The sequence below is a fragment of the Macrobrachium nipponense genome, chromosome 18 (genome assembly GCF_015104395.2).
Source record: "Macrobrachium nipponense isolate FS-2020 chromosome 18, ASM1510439v2, whole genome shotgun sequence".
In the NCBI taxonomy this organism is placed as follows: domain Eukaryota; kingdom Metazoa; phylum Arthropoda; class Malacostraca; order Decapoda; family Palaemonidae; genus Macrobrachium; species Macrobrachium nipponense.
The window spans coordinates 85,224,168-85,247,216 of record NC_087211.1 but is presented as its reverse complement, the minus strand read 5'-3'; the positions used below and the strand labels follow the sequence as shown (position 1 = coordinate 85,247,216).

The window sequence follows — 23,049 nt, the reverse complement described above, 5'->3', positions numbered from 1 at the left end:
TGGAATCACCAGCACCTGGTGGCCCAGTCCCATCTGGGGCACTCGACGGTGTACCAGTCCTAACTGCCCTCGGCCCTGAGGCCCGTAACCTTTCAGGTGGGATGCTACAAACACAGCTTCATTGCAATGACACAGGATTAACACTCTAAAGGAATTTTTATTGCTAGCACATCTTATCCTGATCTAGGTCTCTGTTTTGCTAAACCCTTATTTTGAACACCTTATTTTTGAGGAATTATGAAGACCCATCAACTAGTGAATGATTAAGTATGGAAGAATGAAGACTTTAAATACCTGTAGGCTTCTTAACAAATATGTAACTCTAATTGTCTGTTTCAGTTTATTATTCTAAATTAATTTAATTCCCGTCAATTTTTAAGTTGAAGGAAAGTTTCAATTTACCCCTTAGCAAAGCAACCAATTTGGGATATTTTTGCAGTGGTAGCACATTAGTGCACAGTATCATTGGGAATTTGTTTTTTTGATAAAGGCTTAGATATTCATAATGGGTATCCTGTAAATGACATGCCTTGCTTATGACCTTAACCTTTATTTCCTCTCCATTTTGCAATTCCTTCTGACGCTTTAAGATAAGGGACACAGAGAATTCTGGGTTAAGACCAACTTTATTCACTGTAGCTGATCTGTTTTGTCTGCATGTGGAGAAACTTAATGACACGTAGTTGACAGGGCATGTGTACCAAAATTTAGTGTGTCACATATAAGTCATGTGACCATGAGGTTGCATCATGATTGGCTGCTGAATCTGGAGGCTAAATCTGGATTTTGCAGCAAAGTTTTCATGTTGTACTGAGCTTTCCCCATCAGCAGAGACTAAAAACCCTAACACTATACAAATTAAAAAAAACAATAAATACAGTTTAGAGGTATTATGGATTATGATACAGTTTGCAACCTTTCTACTTTCATACTGGATTGGTGCCTTTCAGAAAGCTGATACGATACTAGGTTACTACGCTCTTTATTTACAAAAAGGTTTTATGGTGACTGACTTGATAGCTGGATTTGGACAAGGTGAAAAGGGGCTTCATTGACATCTAGGTGTATGGAAACCCAGTCTTGTCAACCATTAATTTGCAGCTTGAGACTTAAACACGATCAGCATAATCTTTCTTGTGGTGTGCTTTAGTAACTGGTAATCTTAAATCCGACATTATAAATCTCGACTGTGGCCCCTTTTTGGAATTAATATATTGAAGGAAATCATATAAACTTAACACTAAAAAGTGTGTTTTTCATTCTTGAAGTAACTGAAAGAGTGTTAACATAAAGTATCATCACTAGCATGCATAATGAGGTAGAAGTAATGATTGACTTTACCTTCATTACAAGTCATCAGTATTGAATACAAATTATATATAGCTATGCTAATTTTCTTTTAAAATTTTATTCAGTTATTAGCTGTGGGGACTGTATTGCTTCCTAATTATGGAATTTTCAGTTCCCTTTAAATCACAGTTCACAAGAGATGTTGCATTCGTCACTATTTGCAAATCTTTCCTGTTTTCAGTGATTCCTGCAATTTAAAACATCAGTTCCAATGTCAAGCTTACTTGATATCTTACAATATCTTAATAACAAACGAGAAGAAGTTTATATGAATTTACTGTTTGTAGATTAAGGTGGAATTTTAATTCCACAGTCTCTTGCTAATAATACAGTAGGAAAAAATGCTAAGGTGTTATGAAGCTGATTGGTCTTAAAATAAGAAATAGAATAATACATGACTGCTTTCTCCCCATGTGAAGAGGACTTATTTGCTCTTTGTCATTTATTTACAAAAGGCTGTTGCTTGGATGGCTTCAGGTACGACCATGGTTGCCCAGCTGTCATCAGTGGTGATCCTAACATCTGCACAAATGGCGAATGGATTTCGCAAGGTCAGTCAAGCATGTTGTTAGTTTGCTTTATTGAATTACTTCTTGGGGAAAGATCCATTGTAAAGTCAAATCAAGAAGACAACCAGTGATACATTATTGATAGATAAGTTGACTTAAGTTTATGAAGATGTTTGAGGAGTGCTGTAACAATGAGATGAATTGAAAAGTTCAGAAAAAAAATCCTGATTAACATTTAAGATTAAATCAGTTTGATTCATGTCAGTTTTTAATTAAAATAGTTAAGCTGTGCTTCACTATCCTTTTGAAAATACTAAAATTGTTTTCATGAATGAATATTACATCAAGGTCATCCACTTTCAAGTGCCATACTAAAATTTTTAAAATATATTAGTCATTTTTAAAATTATCAATAACAGTAATCTGTATTTAGGTAATTTATTCAATAAATAACTTATATCTTATTCTTCTTTTCAGGCACAACTACTGTTGGAGGATAAATCCTCACCAAATCAGTGAACATTTTGAATGAGGTAAAGGGCCTCTGCCAAAACTCAATTAGTAGTGCATAATTTGAAAAAGTCAGGTGTCAACATGGATATACAATATACCCTCTGTTATTGCAGATATGAGGTGTCAAAATTAACTTTGAAATATATCCAGGTAAAACAAGCGCTTACTTCACTGCCTAGAGAACTGTGGAATTTGCTAAAATTAAATTGTTCTTGTCAGTATTTTAGTGATGTTATTGAAAAGTTTTTCAATCAGGATTTAATAAAGTGCTTATAAATAAAATTAGTGAGTTTTTTTACCGTTTTGGAAAGTGAATGAAGTGAAAATCAGTCTAATTCAAATGAAAGCTTGACAATTTATAACCTGAAAATGGTAACAAAGAAACAAAAATTGATAAGGGCTTAATAATTGATATCAGCACATTCTTTACTAAATTAATGAAAGTACGTATATGTACAGTGATACACTACTTTCATGAATGGAGAATTCGTGTATTTTTTAAAAATGTAGTAGCCTCAAATTCGACATATTTTCTGTTAAAACAGGAATGCTTTCGTTGTTTTCCTTTGGACAAGGGCAAACCACACTGATTTTACTGTGATAAATTTTTACTGTAAATTCGATTTGGCTGGTATTAGGTTGAATAAAAATAACAGTTGGCAAAGCATGTTTTATTTTGAGTTTCCTGCTGAAAATTGTATATATGTACATGGTCTTCTGTGGCATCTGAACTGAAACAAAAACTATTGTAGTTGTTATTTTTCCAAATTTTAATTACGATAATAAAGCTTATCAAGTATATAGTGAGGCCGATTGTGAACAACATTTTACATAACAGAAAGTAAGTAAGAATATTGGTGCTTATGCAAATATGGATGACGATATTAAACCTCATGATGTGTCTACTCATGGATGATAAAGTATAACAGACTCTCGAGACGTACTGGAAAAACAGAGGTTAAAAGTCCCCCAATTCAGTTCTACTACCAGCCTGGGCACTCATATCCTTGAAAATCCTATCACGCTTTTCAACCGGAAAAGCCAATAAGTTATAAATGACTCAATGAATACAAGTCCCAGTTCAGCTACAGCAAAGCATTTGATTTGCAGTAAAATGAAAAGAAATAGAAAACATAGCTGGTTGAAAGTAGTTGAACATTTATGTAGACATATCTGAATAAAGGAAATGTACCTTTCCTTTTACGTGGGAAACTGTGGTAAGAATATTGAGGCTTTGCACCAATAAATTGTTCGTTTATACTTTAAAATGTAATCCTAAAGATTTAAGGGCAAAGTTTAGGAACAAAGGAGATAACATATTGGTAAGTAATGGTGGCATATGTTTCTATAATATCTGGAAATGAGGCATAGGTCAAGACCCATGCTGATAGTAAAGACGCATTCACACGACCGAGTAGTGGCCACATCAGGATTTGCTCCTTCGCCAGACAATGCCAGGCAGGACTGTTTGATTTGCTCCACGGTGACTTGGAACACCAGTCTGGCAGTACTGAGTAGGTGGCTTCCAGGTTTAGCAGCAGTAATATCAATAACTCGAATAGAAAAAATTCAATGTACCATATTCACTGCTTTTTGTACAAAACATTACAAACAAAGGACAGAAAACAAATGGATGTAAGGCAAGGTAAAGCTGAAGGAAAAGCACTTTGAGTCATGTGACCAGATTACGTTGATTTATTAGAAATGGATAGATGTAATTTCCCTATCTGCTTATACAACCCATCTCTCGTCAATTCCCATCAGGATTTCAAGAATCCATGCCCACGTCTTGAAACCACAGGACGTAGATTTTGTTAAAGGATTCTTCGGTGCAATATGAACTAGAAGGAATAAGCCCATATATGGCCTTGAGTGGTATTCGACATGTCAAAAGGATAACGGAGTTAGGAAGCAACTAGCGTGTTTTGTGTAGCAAAATGTAGCAAATATTTTCCTTAAAAATCACCCTGATAATAATTTTCAACCGCGATTCAACTATTCCTGTAACATATACTGAAGTTATTTCACATCCAATGCTATTAGAAATAGGAGTATAGGATATCAATAAATAATTTTTAATATCATCACAGTAAAAGCCATGCATAAGCACTATTATACATGATCTTATTGAAATCTAGCATTACCAAGTCTTGCAACAACTAACCGCTTGATTAGATAATAATGTCGATCTAGATTTTACTTTAATATAATGACAGCAACGCACCAGTATCTGAAAATAGTTAAATTCAGCTTTATTATTGTATACTGCACTCTATATTTCCAAAGGTGATTTATGCTTTTATGAAGGAAGAAATATAGAAAAGACATAGTTATCCATGAAAAATATGATTATGTTTTCTACCATTTTACGTGTTGACGTTTCAGGTTGTTAAGTGTTTCTCGCTCTTAAATAGGATACGTTTTGTACGATGAATATGAGTACCAAGCTATCTTTATTGAAATAATACAATTAGATAAAATAATATAGGATTATGTATATACAAAAAACATTGTAAATGCACAAATATTTGAATACAAGGCAATATCTTCGTTGTAATTGGACAGTTGTTGTAAGAAACTGTACTGTTTAGCTGGTTGTCTTGCAACACTAACCGCTTGATTAGATAATAATGCCGATCTAGATTTTACTTTAATAATGACAGCAACACACCAGTGTCTGAAAATAGTTAAATTCAGCTTTATTATTGTATACTGCACTCTATATTTCCAAAGGTGATTTATGTTATTATGAAGGAAGAAATATATAAAAGACATAGTTATCCATGAAAAATATGATTACGTTTTCTACCAATTTACGTCTTGACGTTTCAGGTTGTTAGTGTTTCTCGCTCTTAAATAGGATACGTTTTGTACGATAAATATGAGTACCAAGCTATTTTTATTGAAACTAATACAATGAAATAAAATAATATAGTATTATATATATATATACAAAAAACATTTTAAATGCACAAATATTTGAATAAAAGGCAATATCTTCGTTGTAATTGGACAGTTGTTGTAAGAAACTGTACTGTTTAGCTGGTTGTCTTGCAACACTAACCGCTTGATTAGATAATAATTGTGAGAAATTCCTCTCACAACGATTTTATTTTCTAATGTTTTTGTGTATTCACTTGTTTCCATGCTATTTGTCTTTTATTATAGTTATTAGTATCTGTCTCATAAGAAATTATTGATTGATTTTCACTGCGTATTGCCGTCTGTCAGGTAATCGACAGACAGGAACTATGTTACTGTATTTGTATTCATGTGAAAACCTAATGCATTCGCATGCCCATATATTTTGCAAAGATATGTACGTCTACATTACATGACATAATAAGGGTGAAAGAACCACATCTACTCGAGAATGACACTCTTAACATTATTTTATCTGATTTTGCTATGTTCTAGTACGTAGTATCTGTGGTGCGGTTAGCACCGAAAGGATGGTTTTACACAAAGACGAAGTCTTTTGACATAAACGTCAGTAGACGTTTTAGTAACGAAGTATAGTTACTGTTTTAGTTATGATAATTCATTTGTCTTTATATATATGAAATTGTTCTTGGTGAATGTATTGCGCATATTACGTATGGTAAGAATTGGTGTCATTGGGTCTTGTTTGTGCCTCTCGCCAGAGAAGCCATTAGGAGAGGTCAAAAGATCGGGAGGGGAAAAGAAGAGTAGTAGATCGCCCCTCTGAACGCTCCTTTGCGTGCCCCTCTAGGGGTGTGTATGCGTATGTGCGTAGTACACTGTATGGGCTTGATATCGCCCAAAATTGTATTGACACACACCACCAATTAATTCACTACATTTAATAAATATGTTGAAGTTGCAAACTATTATATTTGGAATTTATTTGTGACAACGAAGTTGATAATTATTGTAAAGTTTTTTATGTTCATGAAAACCTTGTACGTCAGTTCTACATTCGTGATTAATTGTATAACTTGTCTCTTTTCCCAACAAAACCCGAAATTTTTTTGCAGGACGGAACGGACCAAAAAAGCTTCTTCTGGCTCAACTTTTGAGTTGACCTGTTGATCTAGTGTTGTGTAGTGATGTGTGTGTGGATTTAGAAAGGCGATTGCCCATTGTTTTGCCCCTAATTCTTTGAATTTTGTCGTAATTTGTTTCATTTGAGTGCCATTGATTTACAATTCCCCTTGAGTGATTAATTTCATTTGTCACTTATATGTTATTACTCTTTGATATGTTTAACTTTTAGTTATTAAATTAATTTTAACTTTACGTTTATCAAATGCGTTTCAATATCCTTCGATTTTATTTCATTTTTCCTATGTTTCAGTTTTGTGGATGGTGAATATGAATTGATCTGATAAACCTTTATTGTGTTCATATCTTAATTGTTAATGCAAATAACTTTTAGAAAACGAGATAACACAGCGGTTCTCTAAGGTTCTGAAAATCAACCCGTGAGCACTCGCAACATTTAGAGAGAGAGAGAGAGAGGAGAGGAGAGAGAGAGAGAGAGAGAGAGAGAGAGAGAGAGAGAGAGAGAGAGACGCGTACCTCTCGTCGTATCTCGTGTAGCGATTTATGATCTGAGTTCATGTCTACAAGGACTGCTCAGTAAGTAAAAGTACTTAATTGTGCTACTATTCATTAATGATATTGGTGTGTTATCCTCGTTAGTAATGAATTGGGTTGAGAGATATCTCCCCGTAATTTAGAAAACCGCAAAGAGATTTTGTGGAGTTGTTACGTAAGGCTTTTAGCGGTTTTTTGACCAAGTAACAACGTTAAGCATATAATACAGTCCACTATAAGTCCATCTTTTTCGCCACAATAATGCCGATCTAGATTTTACTTTAATAATGACAGCAACGCACCAGTATCTGAAAATAGTTAAATTCGGCTTTATTATTGTATACTGCACTCTATATTTCCAAAGGTGATTTATGCTATTATGAAGGTAGAAATATAGAAAAGACATAGTTATCCATGAAAAATATGATTACGTTTTCTACCATTTTACGTCTTGACGTTTCAGGTTGTTAGTGTTTCTCGCGCTTAAATAGGATACGTTTTGTACGATGAATATGAGTACCAAGCTATTTTTATTGAAACTAATACAATGAAATAAAATAATATAGGATTATTTACATACAAAAAACATTTCAAATGCACAAATATTTGAATACAAGCTAATATCTTCGTTGTAATTGGACAGTTGTTGTAAGAAACTATACTGTTTAGCTGGTTTGAATATGTTTACGTCGCCAATGGAACGCAACCGTGTTTGCCACATCACAGACTGACTGACTCCGATAACAACAACAACAACACTTCGTCTGCCTCTGTTGTTGACGTTCCTCTTCGAGAACAACTGTTATATGCGTACGTGGTAAAAGGAGCTGTTTATAGGAGGATCAAGAGCCAGTGAAGTAATATATCTTCCAGCCTGTTTATGGATTCTACGAAGAGACATTGATCATGGAAACTGGTGTAAGTATGCTAGGCTCCCTAGATACTAGCCTAGGTACTACGTAAACATTTTGTCTGGCCTACTGTAGGTGAGGCCAGATTAGTCTACCGTATGCATATGTGGGCCATGTTAAACTGATGACAACGTTAGTGTTATGAATATTTCAGGGTAAATCTAGGCAATAACTCGGCACTTACTGTTTAGTACTGGCCCCTGGGGGTTAATTACAGTCGACCTCCCAAAAATATTTTTTGATAAGCAACCAAAGGTATTTCTACAGAAGCAATCCGCTGTGGCCAAGACTATGGCAATTGACATTTTCCTATGTTATTTTACTTATTGAACAAGAATTTAAAGTAATATTTATTTGGACGACTGTAATTAACCCCCAGGGTTAATTACAGTTCCTATCATAAGTACCCAGGTGATCTTAACCTTGAGGCTAGTGCGCGCAGCTAAGCAATACCTCATGCCAGAACAAACAAGCTTGCCAAGAATATTTAAATATGTGGATAAGGCGCTAAGTGCTGTCCCGCCATGTTCTCACTGACAGCACACATTAACAAGAAAATCGGCGGTCCGTGGATATGTACTTGCTCCTCAACTCGTAAACATAGTAAACAAAAGCAGTAAACTTTTTAACCATAAATAAAAATAGGTAATATAGGCTAAGCTGAACAAAATGCGGTAGATATTACAGTCAGCGAATGGCAGGAACCAGGCAGTGGTGGTTTGGCAGACATTAGCCTTCCCAATTCTCAGGAATGGTGTAGTAGGAGGTCATAGGCTTGGTTACTTTATAGCAGTGTCTGGCTGTGCAAGGTAAAGTTCATGTTGTTTTAGAAAAAGGAGAAGTAATGGGTAAAGCAGATGACTACGTATCTTGGCTGGTTCCAGCCATTTACTGAATTGAATTATTACTGCCTTTTAATGGTTTTATTGGCAATATTTACCATCTTGGGTAGTTTGTATATCTGTGATACCTATCTAAGTACCCAGTTGATCTCAACCCTGAGGCTAGTGCGCACAGTGACACAATACCCCTTGCCAGAACAAACAAGCTTGCCAAGAATATTTAAATTTGCGGATAAGACGCGAAGCGCTGTTCTGCCACGTTCTTACTGACAGCACAAATTGACAAACTTTTCCCCCCTTGAAAATCCACAGTCCACTGATACGTTTTTCCTTTGAAAATCTGCGGTCCGTGGATATTCACTCGCTTCACCATCTTTGTGTATGTTTTCCTGATCCTCCTCAGGAGTTGGTACTAAACATGGCGCTTATTTTAACACCTAAAATGGTAATTACTGAACCAGATGAGTGCGTTAGTAGTCTTCAGTTTCACCAGAGAAGTTATTAAAATAGCCTAGAATGAATGGGAGGTTTCCAATAAGCTCTTACCCTTTTTTCATCTGAATGAGCAATATATATTATTGGGAACGAATCTTACCTGCTGTTAAAGTTAGCTTTATCTTTGCACTGTTTGTGCAATCACCATATAAAAGTCAAAATACACTTGGATAACTGGTTTTGTATTCACATGTTTACTTTCTGTCTTATTACTTCGTGCAGTTGTGTTAAACACACGGTCCCGGTCGGCGTTAGTAATATTTTGGTGATTTCTGGCTAAGTCTCCTGTATGGTATTGTGATTGTTTTCTGTTTTTACTTATTTCATCTACAGCAAGCTGAGATGAAAGCATTAGGCTGTATAGCAATGAGTTTGTGAAAACCAGTTGTTTAGGTTTTGCTGATGTTACCAGCTATCCTATGTTAGGCCAGCTGCACAGGATTTATTGTGGTTTTCTTGATTGGTAGATTATGAGTGCTTTGATGAGGGGATGTAAATTTTGTGAAGTATTGGAAGATGTTAGAGGCCGGTAAGTTACATAGATGATAGGGTACATCAGCAGCCTGCTCAGTTTCTTCCTTTTGTCTTACAGTTTTGCTTCTCCTTCATTAGCCTACCCAATAGTCTAGGTTAATTCCTCTCTCATTCTGCTCCACCTTCTTTTGCTCCTAGGTGGTTCAGGAGAATAGTAACAGCATATTCTTTTATTAGTTGTGGTTTTCATACCCCCAAGGGGTGTCAATAACCCCTGTTAAGAACCCCTGGTTTATATTATAATTGTTTCACCATGAATTGGTTGATTCTCCTTTAGTATTTAAGCGGTGCATAGCTTGTGTTGTTCCGTTTTCACTTCCTTTTGCCAAGGATGATTTCGTTAACCACCCTTCTTTAGTTTACTCATACCTCAGCTCCTGTTAAGACTACGTACTAGTAAGAAGTTACACTGAATATGGTAGGCTGCATTATCATGAAGTGGAGCCTTTGGGAAATGGTTTATCAGTCAAAGTGAAACGGTAACTGTTTAGTCTTAATGTGAAATGATGAAATTTATTAATCCTTTTAAGATTATATAAGTCATTTTGTAAGCATAATTTAAAGTTAGCAAGTGAATTACTGTCAGATAGTAGGCGATAAAAAATATGTTGCACTTATGGAATAAGAGTTGGCTGGTCAAGGCTACTTAGAACAATTTGAGTGCAAGTTGATGTTACAATTATACATTTGTAAAGTGATGACTATTTGAAAATGAGGTTGCTTATTAGGTTTAGATGTACCAATATGATATGCATTTTCATCAGCAAAGTGAATTTTATGTCTCATGACGATATTTTTGCTATCTGCAATGATTTTTATGGTGAAGATGATGTAGCAAAGGCCAAATTATTGATGTATACAAAATTCAAATGCCCTGAAAAATCGAAGACACAGGGGAACAACTAAAAAGGTAAACGACATTAAAGAAATGATTTCATTTTTGTCGCAAAATGTTGCTTCGGATGTCATATTTTGCATCACAAAATGTACGCAGGTGCCGTCTGTTTCGATGGAGTTTATAGACGCACCTTCAATGAGTCGACATATGAGTTCGTTGCGGATGGAGATGGAACTAGTGTCTGCTAAGTATCATAGGCTTTCAACCAGGATAGAGGATATGGAAAAAATTCTGGAGCAGAAGCAGGTGGTACCATGCCCTGTGGATGCTAGAGTGAGTCCTCGCACTGATGATTATACTCATTTTGCGAGGAACACTGAACCGAGTTCATCGATGGCAAAAGTCGTGCAGAAAAACCTTGGACCGACCAAAGACAGAAGGAGTGAGGATAAGCAACAAAAAGCATTGAATGGGAGAAGCAAACCCTCGAAGGGGAAGTGCGACGTTCTTATGGATTTCGCCGAGTCCACAGCCGACGAGGAGAAGGAAGAAGAGAGGTGGAATATACCTGGGCACGAGTATAAAAAACGTAAGCGCTTACTGCAAAGAAAACAAGCTTAAGAAAGAGAAAATCAGGGCTATAAAGATAAGGGGGTTGTTTTTGAACAAAGAAGGCGTAAGCCTCCTATCATTGGGGAGAGTGATGGAAGCTCACTTAAGGCAGCTCAGCCTTTAAGGCATGTACATTTATTTGTGTCTAGGCTGCAACCTGACACTACTTCAGAGATGCTTCTTGGCCATGTTTCTCGCATAGCGGGTGTCACGACGGTAGAGTGCGAGCATGTTGAACAACGATTCACTCACTATCGATCTTTCAAAGTCATTATTAAAGAAATGCCACAAAGTAGGGTCAAGGATTTGTACAAACCAGAAAGTTGGGGTAAGGATATTCTGGTCCGTCGTTGGTATGATTAATCTCAATTTCCTTCTCTTTATAAATGGATTTAAGATTTACGTCTTATAACTGTAGATCAGTTAGAAATTGCCATTTTGATGTAGCCGAATTAACTCATATTTCTGATATAGTCTGTCTGCAGGAGACTTGGCTACCGGTGCAGGAATCAGACTGCCTGAATAGAATAAATTCTGAATTTGCATATTATGCAGTTTCCCCAGTTGATTTATTGAGGGAGTTGTTGGCTGGTCGTCCTTATGGGGGTGTTGCTTTTCTGTACCGAAAGGGCCTTGCCTCTTGTATGCAGCGAGTGGACACCTCAGATGACAGACTAATTTGTATTGACGTGTCTATAGAGGAAAGTTGTATGAGGATTATCAACTGTTATCTTCCATACTCAGACGGACAAAATGATGCAGAGTATACTGATTGTTTAGCAAAAATACACTGTCTTATGTCAGATCACCCAAATGGAAAGGTTTTTGTAGTTGGTGATTTTAACACTCACCCTGAATCACGGTTTGGTAACGAGCTGAAAGACTTTTGCACCCATTACGATTATTTGTATTGTGATTGTGTGTGTGATGCCCTCCGACACTTACACTTGGGTGAGTGACGCAACGGGCCACACCCGTTGGTTAGACCACCTTGTCTGCCCTACTAGTCTTCTAACGCACATTAACAATATGTGTGTGTTGCATTCCATTATTGGGTCAGACCATCGTCCTCTTTCATTTTCTTTGAAGGTCTCGCAACTACCTACGCTGGTAGAAATGAATGACGGTAGTCAGACGAAGTTTTATCTCGGGGATCTACTGGCATACAGAGGTAAATCTGAAGAAGCTTTGAAAAACATTGAGTTGCCTTTGGAAACTCTACAATGCAACACAAGATCATGTCAAAACGAAGATCATTTTAGAGCTATTGAGAAATTTCTTTTGGACATAATTAGTGCACTTCAGCGGTCGTCTGAGTCTAAGGAGACGAATCACAGAGGTTTCAACCATATTCCTGGTTGGAATGACTTTGTAAAGGAATTCCATCATGAAGCACAGGATGACTATTTAGCATGGAAGGAATCTGGTAATCCAAGGGAGGGATATTTCTATGAGAAAAAGGAAATTTTCTAAAGCTCAGTTCAAAGGAATGTTCAGATTTTGTAGGGAAAATGAGGAAAAAATTAGATCAAATAAAATTGCTACAAGTCTGAATGGGAGTATGAAGAAATTTTGGAGAGAAATAAATAAGAAAAGAAAATCCTGAACCTTCTTACCTGACATAATAAATAATGTGAGTGGTTATGAAAACATTGCCGAGTTATGGAAAGAACATTTTTCTGAGCTGTTTAAGGACCCTACTCATCCTGTTCCAGCCCCAATGAAAAATCAAGGTCAGCGAGATGTTACAGGGACAAATTTCAATGAAATAGCGAATGCTTTAAATTCTTTGAACACTTCAAGTAGCCCTGGACATGACGGGCTGACCCTTCAGCACTTACCTGAGGCTCATCTGGTACTTAGAGTTTTACTAAGTTTATTTCGTCACTTCCCTGTTTTCTGTCCATTTCCTACTTGACCGAGAGCTCTTATTCTGGTTATACCCTCTCCTTTGATTAAAGATAAAAATGCGGACCACAGTGACATTTCCAATTATAGGACGATTGCTCTAGCCACTGTTATCTCAAAAGTTTTGGAAGCGATCATATTGGAGAGATGCAAAAAGCACTTATTGACAAGTGACAACCAGTTCGCTTACAAATCCAATCATGGAACGGAAATGCCAGTTCATATTCTTAAACACGTAACCGAGGAGTATAATGCTCGTAAAACACCTGTATTTGCTTGTTTCATGGATATGTCTAAAGCCTTTGATAAAGTGTCTAATAAGATGTTGTTTGAAGTACTGTTAGAGAGAAATGTTCCTTGCTATATTATTAGACTGCTCGGTGAGTGGTATAAAAATCAGCAAATGATTGTCAAATGGGGCCATGTATTTTCGAGTGAATTTTCCACTTCATGTGGAGTGAGTCAGGGAAGTTTACTTTCACCTTACCTGTTCAATGTATATATGGATGACCTCTCACATAGGCTGAGTCAAATTAAAGTGGGATGTTATTTAAACAACATGATTTTAAATCATTTGTTGTACGCTGATAGATTATTGTTTTTATTTGCTCCTTCAGGGAAGTGGGTATTGCCAGCAGCTTATAAACATTTGTTGTGATTTTATGTCTGACAGACTTCTATTGTTAAACGTAAGGAAGACCAAATGTATAATTTTTTCTAAGAGTAAGATCTGCCCAAGTAATATATCACCTATTGTTGTTAACTATGCACATATTGATTTTGTACAGGAAATAAAGTACCTAGGATATTATCTTACTGCTCAAAATTCGGACGACGCCCATGTAGAATATTTGAATAGAGGTCTATGTGCAAGGGGCAATATGATTTCAAGGAACTTTTTTAAATGTAGCGAAGATGTCAAGAAAATGCTTTTTCAGAGCTTTTGTACAAGTTTGTATGGCATATCTTTGGTTGTCAGAGCGAAACAACGAACTATGAATAAGCTGAGAGTATGTTACAACGATAGCCTACGAAGACTCTTGGGCATTCCGAGGCATGCAAGCGCATCTGCTCTTTTTGTGGCTTTTGGTCAGCCATCTTTTCAAGAACTGAGACGCAAAACCATAACATGCTACTTGCAAAGGCTGAAGAATTCCGAAAACTGTATTATGAAGATGGTTGCCCGCCCAGTTTACTTGCATAATTCAATTATTTTCAAACACTGGAAAAGCCTCATTTATGCTTAGTGCATTTGGTGCGCTCTTTATGCAAGAATATAGTATTTCTTTCTTTTATTCTGATGCTACATATGTATGTGCCCTTTTAGTAGGAAGAATCATTTAGTTTCATTATCCGCATCTCATTCATATCATAATTTTTCACCTCTCTTTCATAATAATTTCTCATACTTATTTTAAATTTTGTCCTTTTGGAGTGTGGAGACTTTTTATATAATTTGTGTGTGTATATGTATGTATTTGTCTATGGCCTTTTATGTCCGAAATAAAGCATTTGAATTTGAATAATCTTTTCTCTGGTACACATCCACATGAAAATGTCATGTACTTTTGCTGTAAAATTTGCTTATTCATGTTTGTATTATGTTCAAATTTACTACTTTCACAAAGGGGATCATTAAAATTACTTACCTGGGGCCTCCCCGTCCCCAGGTAAGTAATTTTAATGATCCCCTTTGTGAAAGTAGTAAATATGAAAAAATATTCAATGATTTTTTAATACAATATATAACTCCATAGGTGATTGCTTTCAAGGAATTGAGAGTTAGCTCTTAGTAAACTCTTCTAACCACGTTTATGAGGATTTTCACTCTACGAAAAACATTTCTTACAGTGATACTCATTTTTTTTTTTTTCAGACTCCACTTTTAGAAAATGAACCCCTCGGATTTGGGGAAGAAGATGAACCAAGGGGAAAGCTCAAGTAAGTATTATATTTTATGTATTCTGAGTACAATAGCCTATACACATGGTAACTGAAAAAAATCCTTTCTTTGGAAATTATACTTAATTAAGGTTTTCATGTTACTGCAATTTAACAAGTGATTTCATAACTAAATCATTGATTACACAAGACATCTGTATTCTACATTACTTCTGCTATTACTCTGGCTTTATCATACATTATGTACTATTCATGGTGTATGCATAACTTGTTCTGTCTAACATACATGTCTTTTTTGCACCACTTCGCATTCAAGTTTATGGTTTTCCTCCAAGTTGACAGCCTTCCTTCTTTAGCAGTAATGGAGAGGCATTACCATTGGAGATTTCTTTTGTATCTCAGTCACCTTCCTTTGTGTATGCTGGATGATATTCTTTTTACTGTTGACATGTAGGGATTTTTCAAAGCCTCAATGCTCTTTCCTCTCTCCCCTCCAGTTTGGTGTACATGTATTATAAAATTTCATGAGCAAAGATTTAAACTGAGTAAATTGGCAGTTGGTTAAAAAATGTGCATATTGAATTTTAATTGCTTGTAAGGTACTTGGAAAATGTTTTGCCATTAGTATTATGGAACAAAATGATATTCAGCCAAAGACAACATTTACCAGACTGCTTAGATATAGACTGTTTTCCATGATGATATTTTATTGCCCCGTTGAATTATAGTTTATAGGTGGCATACATTAAGGATGTGGAATCCCCATTTCATGTGAATTTATCTTGCTCATTTACACAAAAAGCTGGATAATATTCTTTTACAAATGAAAGTTATTTTCCCAGAGGCAGTTTTAAATTCTTTTTATATAGAAATTTTGTATAGTACTACTGTATATTGTTTTGGTTTTAACATTTGAACAGTCATTATATTGTATTTTTATTTATTGTCTTTTCTTTTGCAGACACCCACTTGTGACGACATTTCATTTGCTCTTCCGAGTAACAGCACTTTTAGCTTATGAATTATGTGGGTTTTTCTCCAACGGCTTCATTGGTTCTTTTATTGTCATCGTTATACTCTTGTCTATGGACTTTTGGACAATCAAGAATATAACAGGTTGGTGGTTGATATACTCTGAGGAAGATTATCTAAAGATCTTCCTTAGAAATTCTCTCAGATTAATTTGGAGATAAATATGAAATCCATTATTCATTTAGTGCATAGCAAAGACATGTTACTACTACAGTATTGTGTTTTTCTTCAACTTACTTAGGAATGTTTATAAGTTATCAGAAGATCAGAGGTTTTGTTTTGTAAGCTAAATGTTTTTCATTTGTGTACATAGTACTTGCATACTGTAGTGTCTTAGAAATAAAGTCAAAGATCGCCCTTGCTGTAATATTAAAATGTTTTTTGTTAAAGTAAAGTACATGTCAGTAGATAATAGGATACGAATTATGGAACTATTTTGGAACTGTTTTTATAACGTACATTTTTAGGAAAAAACAATCAAGTCATATACTGCCTGAATCACAGTTTAGGAGAGAGGATAATGCCAGAGATGCCATGAGTGGAGCGTAAAGAAGACAGTAGATCAGAAGTTACTGTAAGGAAAAAGGTCATACAGATAAACCTCAGTGACTTCAGTCAGAGGAGTGTGACTGTGAGGGTAAAGCAGCAGTTTGTACTCCATGAGAAAATGAGATGTTGGAACATCCAACTGGAACACAATGCCCACATGCAGATACCCCAGAACAAGCTTACCTCCGGTGTGCTAGGAGCATGAGGGATGAGAATCATGACGCTGAGGAAGAAACTATATGGTGTAAGATCGTGAGAAACATGACGGAGCAAACAGGAAATAGTTTTCCTTGAGGCCTGAGATGGGGGGAGACGAGACAAAATAAAGAATGCAGGATGCTGAAGTACTGTGAAGATAAACCATGACTTCTTACACTGTACAAAGACTGAGGTCACCTTTAGAAGAGGTAGACAATGATGGGACAGTGAATGTTCATCAGATCACTGTCATACAATGGTTGAGCTGTGGCCATTAAGTCTTAAGGTGAATGAAAAACCTGTTGATGACCCAGTGCTAGTGCTTGGCATAATGCCAAAAATCTATATAAATCAAATCAAATTAACTCGGCAGAAGGCAAACAAGCCCTCGTGTTTATTAAAGAAGTTTGCACATGTCTGCAAGAATGGGTTAAGGTATCTCTTTCAAAAGACAGATGAACTGATAGCATGCTGCTCCTTAAGTGTGTCGTTTGCCGATGATTTCCTTGGACTTCTTACAGGTCTTTGTCATTTTACTTCAATATCTATAGGCTTTTTTTTTTTGGTCAGCTCTTCCTTATATCTTCTTGTTATTAGTCCAAACTATCTCTGTCTTTGAGATCTGTAATTTTTACTTTTATCTCTGTCTTTGAGATCAGCATTTTTGACCTGCTGAACATATCTTCATATGATCTGTCTTTAGCATTCTGACCATGAATCTTTGCATCCTGTGGTCAGACTTTTTTTTTTCAAAATACACAGGATTGAGGAGAATGGAAGAATTCGTTTCATTTCTTAGTCACATGAAGGAAAAAGCTGACATAAAATGTTTACAATGAGGATGTGGGTTTTCTTAAAGTTGAATTTGGCATTGAAGTAAGGCTACATGAGTTTGAAAACTAGGTGTTTGACCATTTTGAGATGGTTTGCATTTAGATGTTATTGATATTGATATGTTAGCTGATTGCACAGTGTCTCAGGAAACTTATGAGCTGATGAAGTGTGAAATTATAAGTATTTCATTTTATTATTTATGGTTGACTGGCAGAAGGCAAATCACTTATTATATACTGTAAATGATTCTCATGTCTAGAAGTATTGTGAATTTCTTCCATTTACTTTGCCATGTGTTTCCTCAGGCCGCCTAATGGTAGGACTTCGATGGTGGAATTACATAGATGACGAAGGGCAAAGTCATTGGGTTTTTGAAGCTCGGAAGGTAAGAACCACTCAAAATTGTTTTTAGACCTTACGGTAATGTTAATGTGATGTCTTGATGTAATTTTTCTTTAGCTTTAGTGATGTCACTTCTCTTAAGTTCGCACAGTGTATCCATACAGTATTTGGCTTTAAAGCCACAAGGTTTGTTTGGTGCGATATAATATCCATAACATGACTTTGCCTGATGCTAGGGTGGTCTTCAGGGTCGTGTGTCGCAGACGGAGGTGCGTGTCTTCTGGGCGTCCTTGGTGGCTTTCCCCATCATATGGGCGATACTCTTCCTAATTGCATTGTTTTCCTTCAACTTGAAATGGGCTGTAAGTATTTAAGCTTATTTTTTATACTAACCTGTCATTAATAGATTGCACATTTTTCTTTAATATAGGTAGCTACAAATTTTACCATTGTGTGCATGGAAAGTTTGATGCTCGTAAGTAAGGAATTCTGTAGGGAATACGTTAGAAGACTTGGTACAAAATTATGTACTGAATTTTTAGTACTTTTCTTTCTTGAGTGAATATAGCTACAGATATTTTTCTTAAGTATTTATATGCTTCCTATATTCCCCTCTGTATGGAACATAAATCATTATCCTTTGTATGTTGTATCAGGAGATAATTATTATTATTATATTAACATGTTATGTACTAGTTTTTCTAACATTGTTTTTCATATGCATCTGTTTCTGGGTTTATCTTTTGTTACTTTCGTTGTTGGGAATAGGTATGTGAATACTGAGCTGACCATTTTTCTTGTGCAACCATCAATAATTTGATATTATCTCATGTAAGCATGGTTTAGCTGTTCCATAATTTATATGGAAGTGAATGAATTTATGTTCATATTTTGTACTCTTTATTTGATGGTGAAAGCTTGGAGTTTATGACTCCTGGATCATCATATTGCTATAAATACAGTATATGTTTGCATTTCATTTTTTATTTTTGCTGTTTCATAGTTTTGCAAAGTACTGTGTAGCGTGACATCCTGGTATTTTCCAGTATTGTCATCCATTGTCATTTGTAATAACAAGGAGCTGGTTTTATTTTCATCATTATACGGTAAACATCATTCATTAGTAACTGATACTCTTGTTCATTTTGCAGATGGTGGTGTTAATTGCCTTGACACTTAGTGGCAGCAACTTGTACGGATATGTCCGCTGTAAATTAGGCAAATCAGATAGCATTACACAATCTATTAAGAATGTGGCTAGTGGAATTATGCAAAAGCAGATGATGAGCAATGTAAGTACAGTATTTTATCTTGCTGCAATATAAGCTAGGTAAATACGTTAGCTTTTGGTTCTAAGTATCAGGTTGGGAAGCCAATTCTGTAACAGAAGGAAGGTACTATCCCTGTTATGTTCAGTCTTCTGTTGTTTTATGTTTACTATACAGTATATACATAATATGGTGCATACTAAATTCAGTCATTGTCTCTGGGATACTCTCTTGGGTATCTTGCCAGTACAGGACACGGTTTAGTAGCTCTTATAAACTTTAGGTGAGCCTTGTCTTTCATCTCATATTATCGAACTCTCAGTGAAATCAGTGTACTACATATTACTTCTGTTCATAGTGTAGGAGTGTGTAGGTGTGCAGAGAACATTACGTTAATATGTGTTCATGTGGCCATAATCCTGTAAACTTACACTTATGTATTTTATTGGATTCCTTTGTCACTAATACACTTTCTTGATATTTCAGGTTGCCAACATGTTTACACGTGCTCCACCAGCAACAAACCCAAGCAGCACAGTGTGATGTTTAAGGGAGAATTCTTAGAGGCTCTCTTGAAAGATGTGTTATCAGTATATTGCTTTTATTTAATATGTGATACAAAACACTATTGATGGAATGTGTGGTTATGATGTACGCTTTATTGAATGTTTATGAATACTTAATTTTAAGCATCATTAATAAATAGTTAAACTTTGCATTCAGTTTTTTCTTTTTTAAAAACAGACAAAAAACATATGAACCTAATGCTAGGAAGGTATGAAAAGAGCTCTTGATTTTTCCTTTACCAATCCTTCTTACTTTTTCCTCTATACCTCTGCAGCACAGTATGGGGTTGAAGAGTTTATTTTGAAGTGTGATGTTATTTTCTAGCCAGTCTGTCTTGGTTATGGCACCTAGTTTCAAGGCTTTTTATATCATTATATGTAGGACTTAACAGGTAACGTACATAACATGAATTTTTAAAAAAATTCTGCTTTTCATAAGAAAGACTGTATTGTTATTGATTGTTATTTTCATTGCAGTGGAAAATGTGTGTAAATCATCTGAAACACTGTGGCACAGATGTACGAAAATGTTTTGACACATTCATAATACAGTAGTATTGACAAAATATACTTAGTTTTAGAATCATTTTTTGCAGTGATTCTTTAAAACTTGTCTTACTATATTTAGAAATATGGGAAGAATATGTTCTCTGACATATTTTTTTAGTTTGTGTAATGTCTTGTGGTGTTTTGTAACTGAAACCAAATGGATGCTAGTGGGAATTTATTTTTTGATCCATTTTAACAAGCTAAATATAAAATACAAGATAATCGACTAGAGAACTTATCATTCAAATAATGTTAAAGAGAAATAACAGCAATTCCAATAATTGTTTGTCCGTAGGGAGCTGGAAATCAGTTGCTTTCATGAAGCTCACCTTTGAACAGTCCATTTGTTTGTTGCATAAATGAAACTGTGCCATGCTCATGAAGAGTACGTATTGTTGGTCCTTGACCCAGAGAGCCAAGTCATGGACAGAAGACAAATTAAAAGCCAGTGATTATCATCTTCTAAACCTTGGAGGAAGGTACCACTTCCAGTGTGAATTACCTATCTGACAGCAGATGACATGAAAGAGCCTTTACAGCATCTCTTCAACCCCAAGTTCATACCTTTTAACCATTTGCTCCTCGTCTGTTCCTTTATGTATCTTTTTCTTACGTATGTAGGAAAACATGCACTAAACTTCTTCAAACTGAGAGATAGATGACATTTTGTAAAGTTTTGTTATGACTGTTGGCATAAAAAAAAAGCTTGAATTTTCTTGTTTTCTGTTGTGAGTAAATAAATCTACTCCACGTGTCACCTTGAAAAATAAACTTATTTAGGTAAAATTTTAAACTTGCTGCAAGTTACTTTAAACATTCACATGAATGAGTGCAGCCCAGTCATAATCAAAAATGAGATTTGTTATCATAACCTCAAATGAATTTTGTTTATGATAGCACTGAGTGACTCTCAGTCCCAGTTTCTGGCCATTGTTCTAGTTCAGTCACATTCCAACGCCATAGATGGAAGTTCATCAACTTTGAAGATGTACTAAAGTGCAGTGCCCAATAAATTTAATGATTATTGGACAAAAAAAGGAAAGACATAAGAAACTAATTTATTGTAGCAATGAGTAATGACTGAAAATTTGTGTAAAAATAAGCTAATCGTATTAAAGGATACATTGTTTAAAGCACAACTACACATAAGTACTTGTACTATTACTTCAGAAATATTTGTATGGAATAAGCATGTAAAGACATTAACATGGACGTGTATAATTGTGAAAACTAATAATTGCATTCAATTTGGAAAAAGGTGAGGAAACATATTTTAAAACTAGGTTTAACTAGCTGGTAGAATTAAGGTTCTAATTCCCAATGAAAAAAATTGTGAGCACTAGTAATAGCAAGAACCTTGAGAGACGTAATTAAGACATGTCAATTTCGAAGAGGAAAAAAGGCTTAAAAAGTAAGTTTAATATTGATGATACTATTCATTGCAGTGGGAAGGGCCCCCTTACATCCCACAATGGTCTACTGTATAGGGAAGAAAAAAATTAGTTCTCATTGAAAACTATCCTTATGAAACAAGTGGTGTCTATGAAGTGTAGTCTGTCACACATTGATACTAATGATGCCTGACTAGTTGCTTAATATGTAGAAATAAAAAAATCTTGAAGATTACTTACAAATAAATAATTTTCTATTGCTGTAAGCCTGGAGACTCAAGGATTAGATCAAGGGGAAGAGAATAAGTTCTTTGACTGGCAGAAGAATTACTCTGCAGTGTATACATAGTATGTTAAATAAGCTTCCACCTTTTACAGGATGCGTAGTACACAAACACAATGTAAGCATAAGAACACTTAACATGGAAGTCCAATTCTAGTGTATATTTGGTTATGCATAAACAACTGTTAGCCGAGGCTCTTAAACTTCTTATAAAGTGACCAGTGATGCTTTGCCTCGAACTAAGTTATAGCTTTTCATCAATGAAGGTCATACAACCTTTGCCCTCTATGTAGTACTATGTAACCTAAAAGTTATTACTGACTTCTCTCAGAGTACTATATGCTCTTTACTCCGAAACTCATCGTGATAGATTAACACATACTATATAATCAGTTTCCAAATGTTTCAAGTTCTTAACGGTTTCAAAGTTCTTCAAACTTTTTCGAGACTGTATTTTTGCTTTGCCTCATAAAAAAATGGAAATTCATAATTCGTGCTTTTATGAAGGAATGAATATTCAGAATTGATTATTCACAATGTGAAAAATTGAAGATGAAGGAAACATTAAATGTATACAAAAAGCTCATCTATCGAAAAGGGTAAAAGGACGACCAAGTACAGGTAGTGAAACAGTTGTTCAACTTGCAGAGCACCAAAACGCAGCAGTCACTAGAAATGCTGAGTCTTCAAAAGCGTTCTATTTTTTTTTTCTTTCCTTCTTTCTACTCAGATCTTGCAATGATTTAATTATTCGTCGTGTCGACACATACGTAAAAGAAACTACTTACATTATTTATCATGGAAAAGTGCATTTCACCTGCAATAAACATAAAAGGTTAAGAGTTTTGTAGGTTTGAATCAATCCCAATTTCCCTAGGGGGTTAGTTCCATCAGTGGACCTCATGCGGTGAACTATAGGCATTACTTAAGGTTCTTTGCAGCGTCCCTTCGGCCCTAGCTGCAACCACTTTCGTTCCTTTTACTGCACCTCCTTTCATATACTCTTTCTTCATCTTACTTTCCACCCTCTCCTAACACTTGATTCATAGTACAACTACTTTGA

General features: G+C 35.4%; 3 protein-coding genes across 4 annotated transcripts in view; 2 read left to right on the top strand and 1 right to left on the bottom strand.

Moving 5' to 3' along the window:
- The window catches only part of LOC135197312 (mucin-7-like), a 12,284-nt gene extending 9,248 nt beyond the window's left edge, over positions 1-3,036 (top strand). Inside the window, exons 5-7 of the mRNA XM_064224452.1 lie at positions 1-96; positions 1,806-1,901; positions 2,337-3,036. The exon at positions 1-96 is cut by the window's left edge and continues 27 nt beyond it. Coding sequence (XP_064080522.1) covers positions 1-96; positions 1,806-1,901; positions 2,337-2,359 — 215 coding nt within the window. The 3' untranslated portion in view covers positions 2,360-3,036. The remainder of the gene's footprint in view (positions 97-1,805; positions 1,902-2,336) is intronic.
- The window catches only part of LOC135196870 (uncharacterized), a 74,296-nt gene that overhangs the window by 29,301 nt on the left and 21,946 nt on the right, over positions 1-23,049 (bottom strand). The gene's annotated exons all lie outside the window — the stretch shown is intronic.
- On the top strand, positions 7,642-19,913 carry LOC135197310 (uncharacterized Golgi apparatus membrane protein-like protein CG5021). Of its 2 annotated transcripts, none has more exons than XM_064224451.1 (7): positions 7,642-7,850; positions 14,949-15,013; positions 15,936-16,090; positions 17,893-17,972; positions 18,178-18,291; positions 19,081-19,221; positions 19,684-19,913. In XM_064224451.1, the coding sequence occupies exons 1-7, from the start codon at positions 7,839-7,841 to the stop codon at positions 19,738-19,740; spliced, it is 624 nt and encodes a 207-aa protein (XP_064080521.1). In that variant the 5' UTR covers positions 7,642-7,838; the 3' UTR covers positions 19,741-19,913. The 2 variants fall into 2 exon arrangements, with proteins under 2 accessions (XP_064080521.1, XP_064080520.1); XM_064224450.1 differs by having other exon boundaries at positions 18,166-18,291.

Excerpts from the sequence above, each read along its gene's own strand:
- LOC135197310 (XM_064224450.1), top strand. Across the intron at positions 18,292-19,080 it reads CCTTCAACTTGAAATGGGCT|ATGGTGGTGTTAATTGCCTT; the intron begins GTAAGTATTTAA and ends TTCATTTTGCAG. Across the intron at positions 19,222-19,683 it reads AAAAGCAGATGATGAGCAAT|GTTGCCAACATGTTTACACG; the intron begins GTAAGTACAGTA and ends TTGATATTTCAG.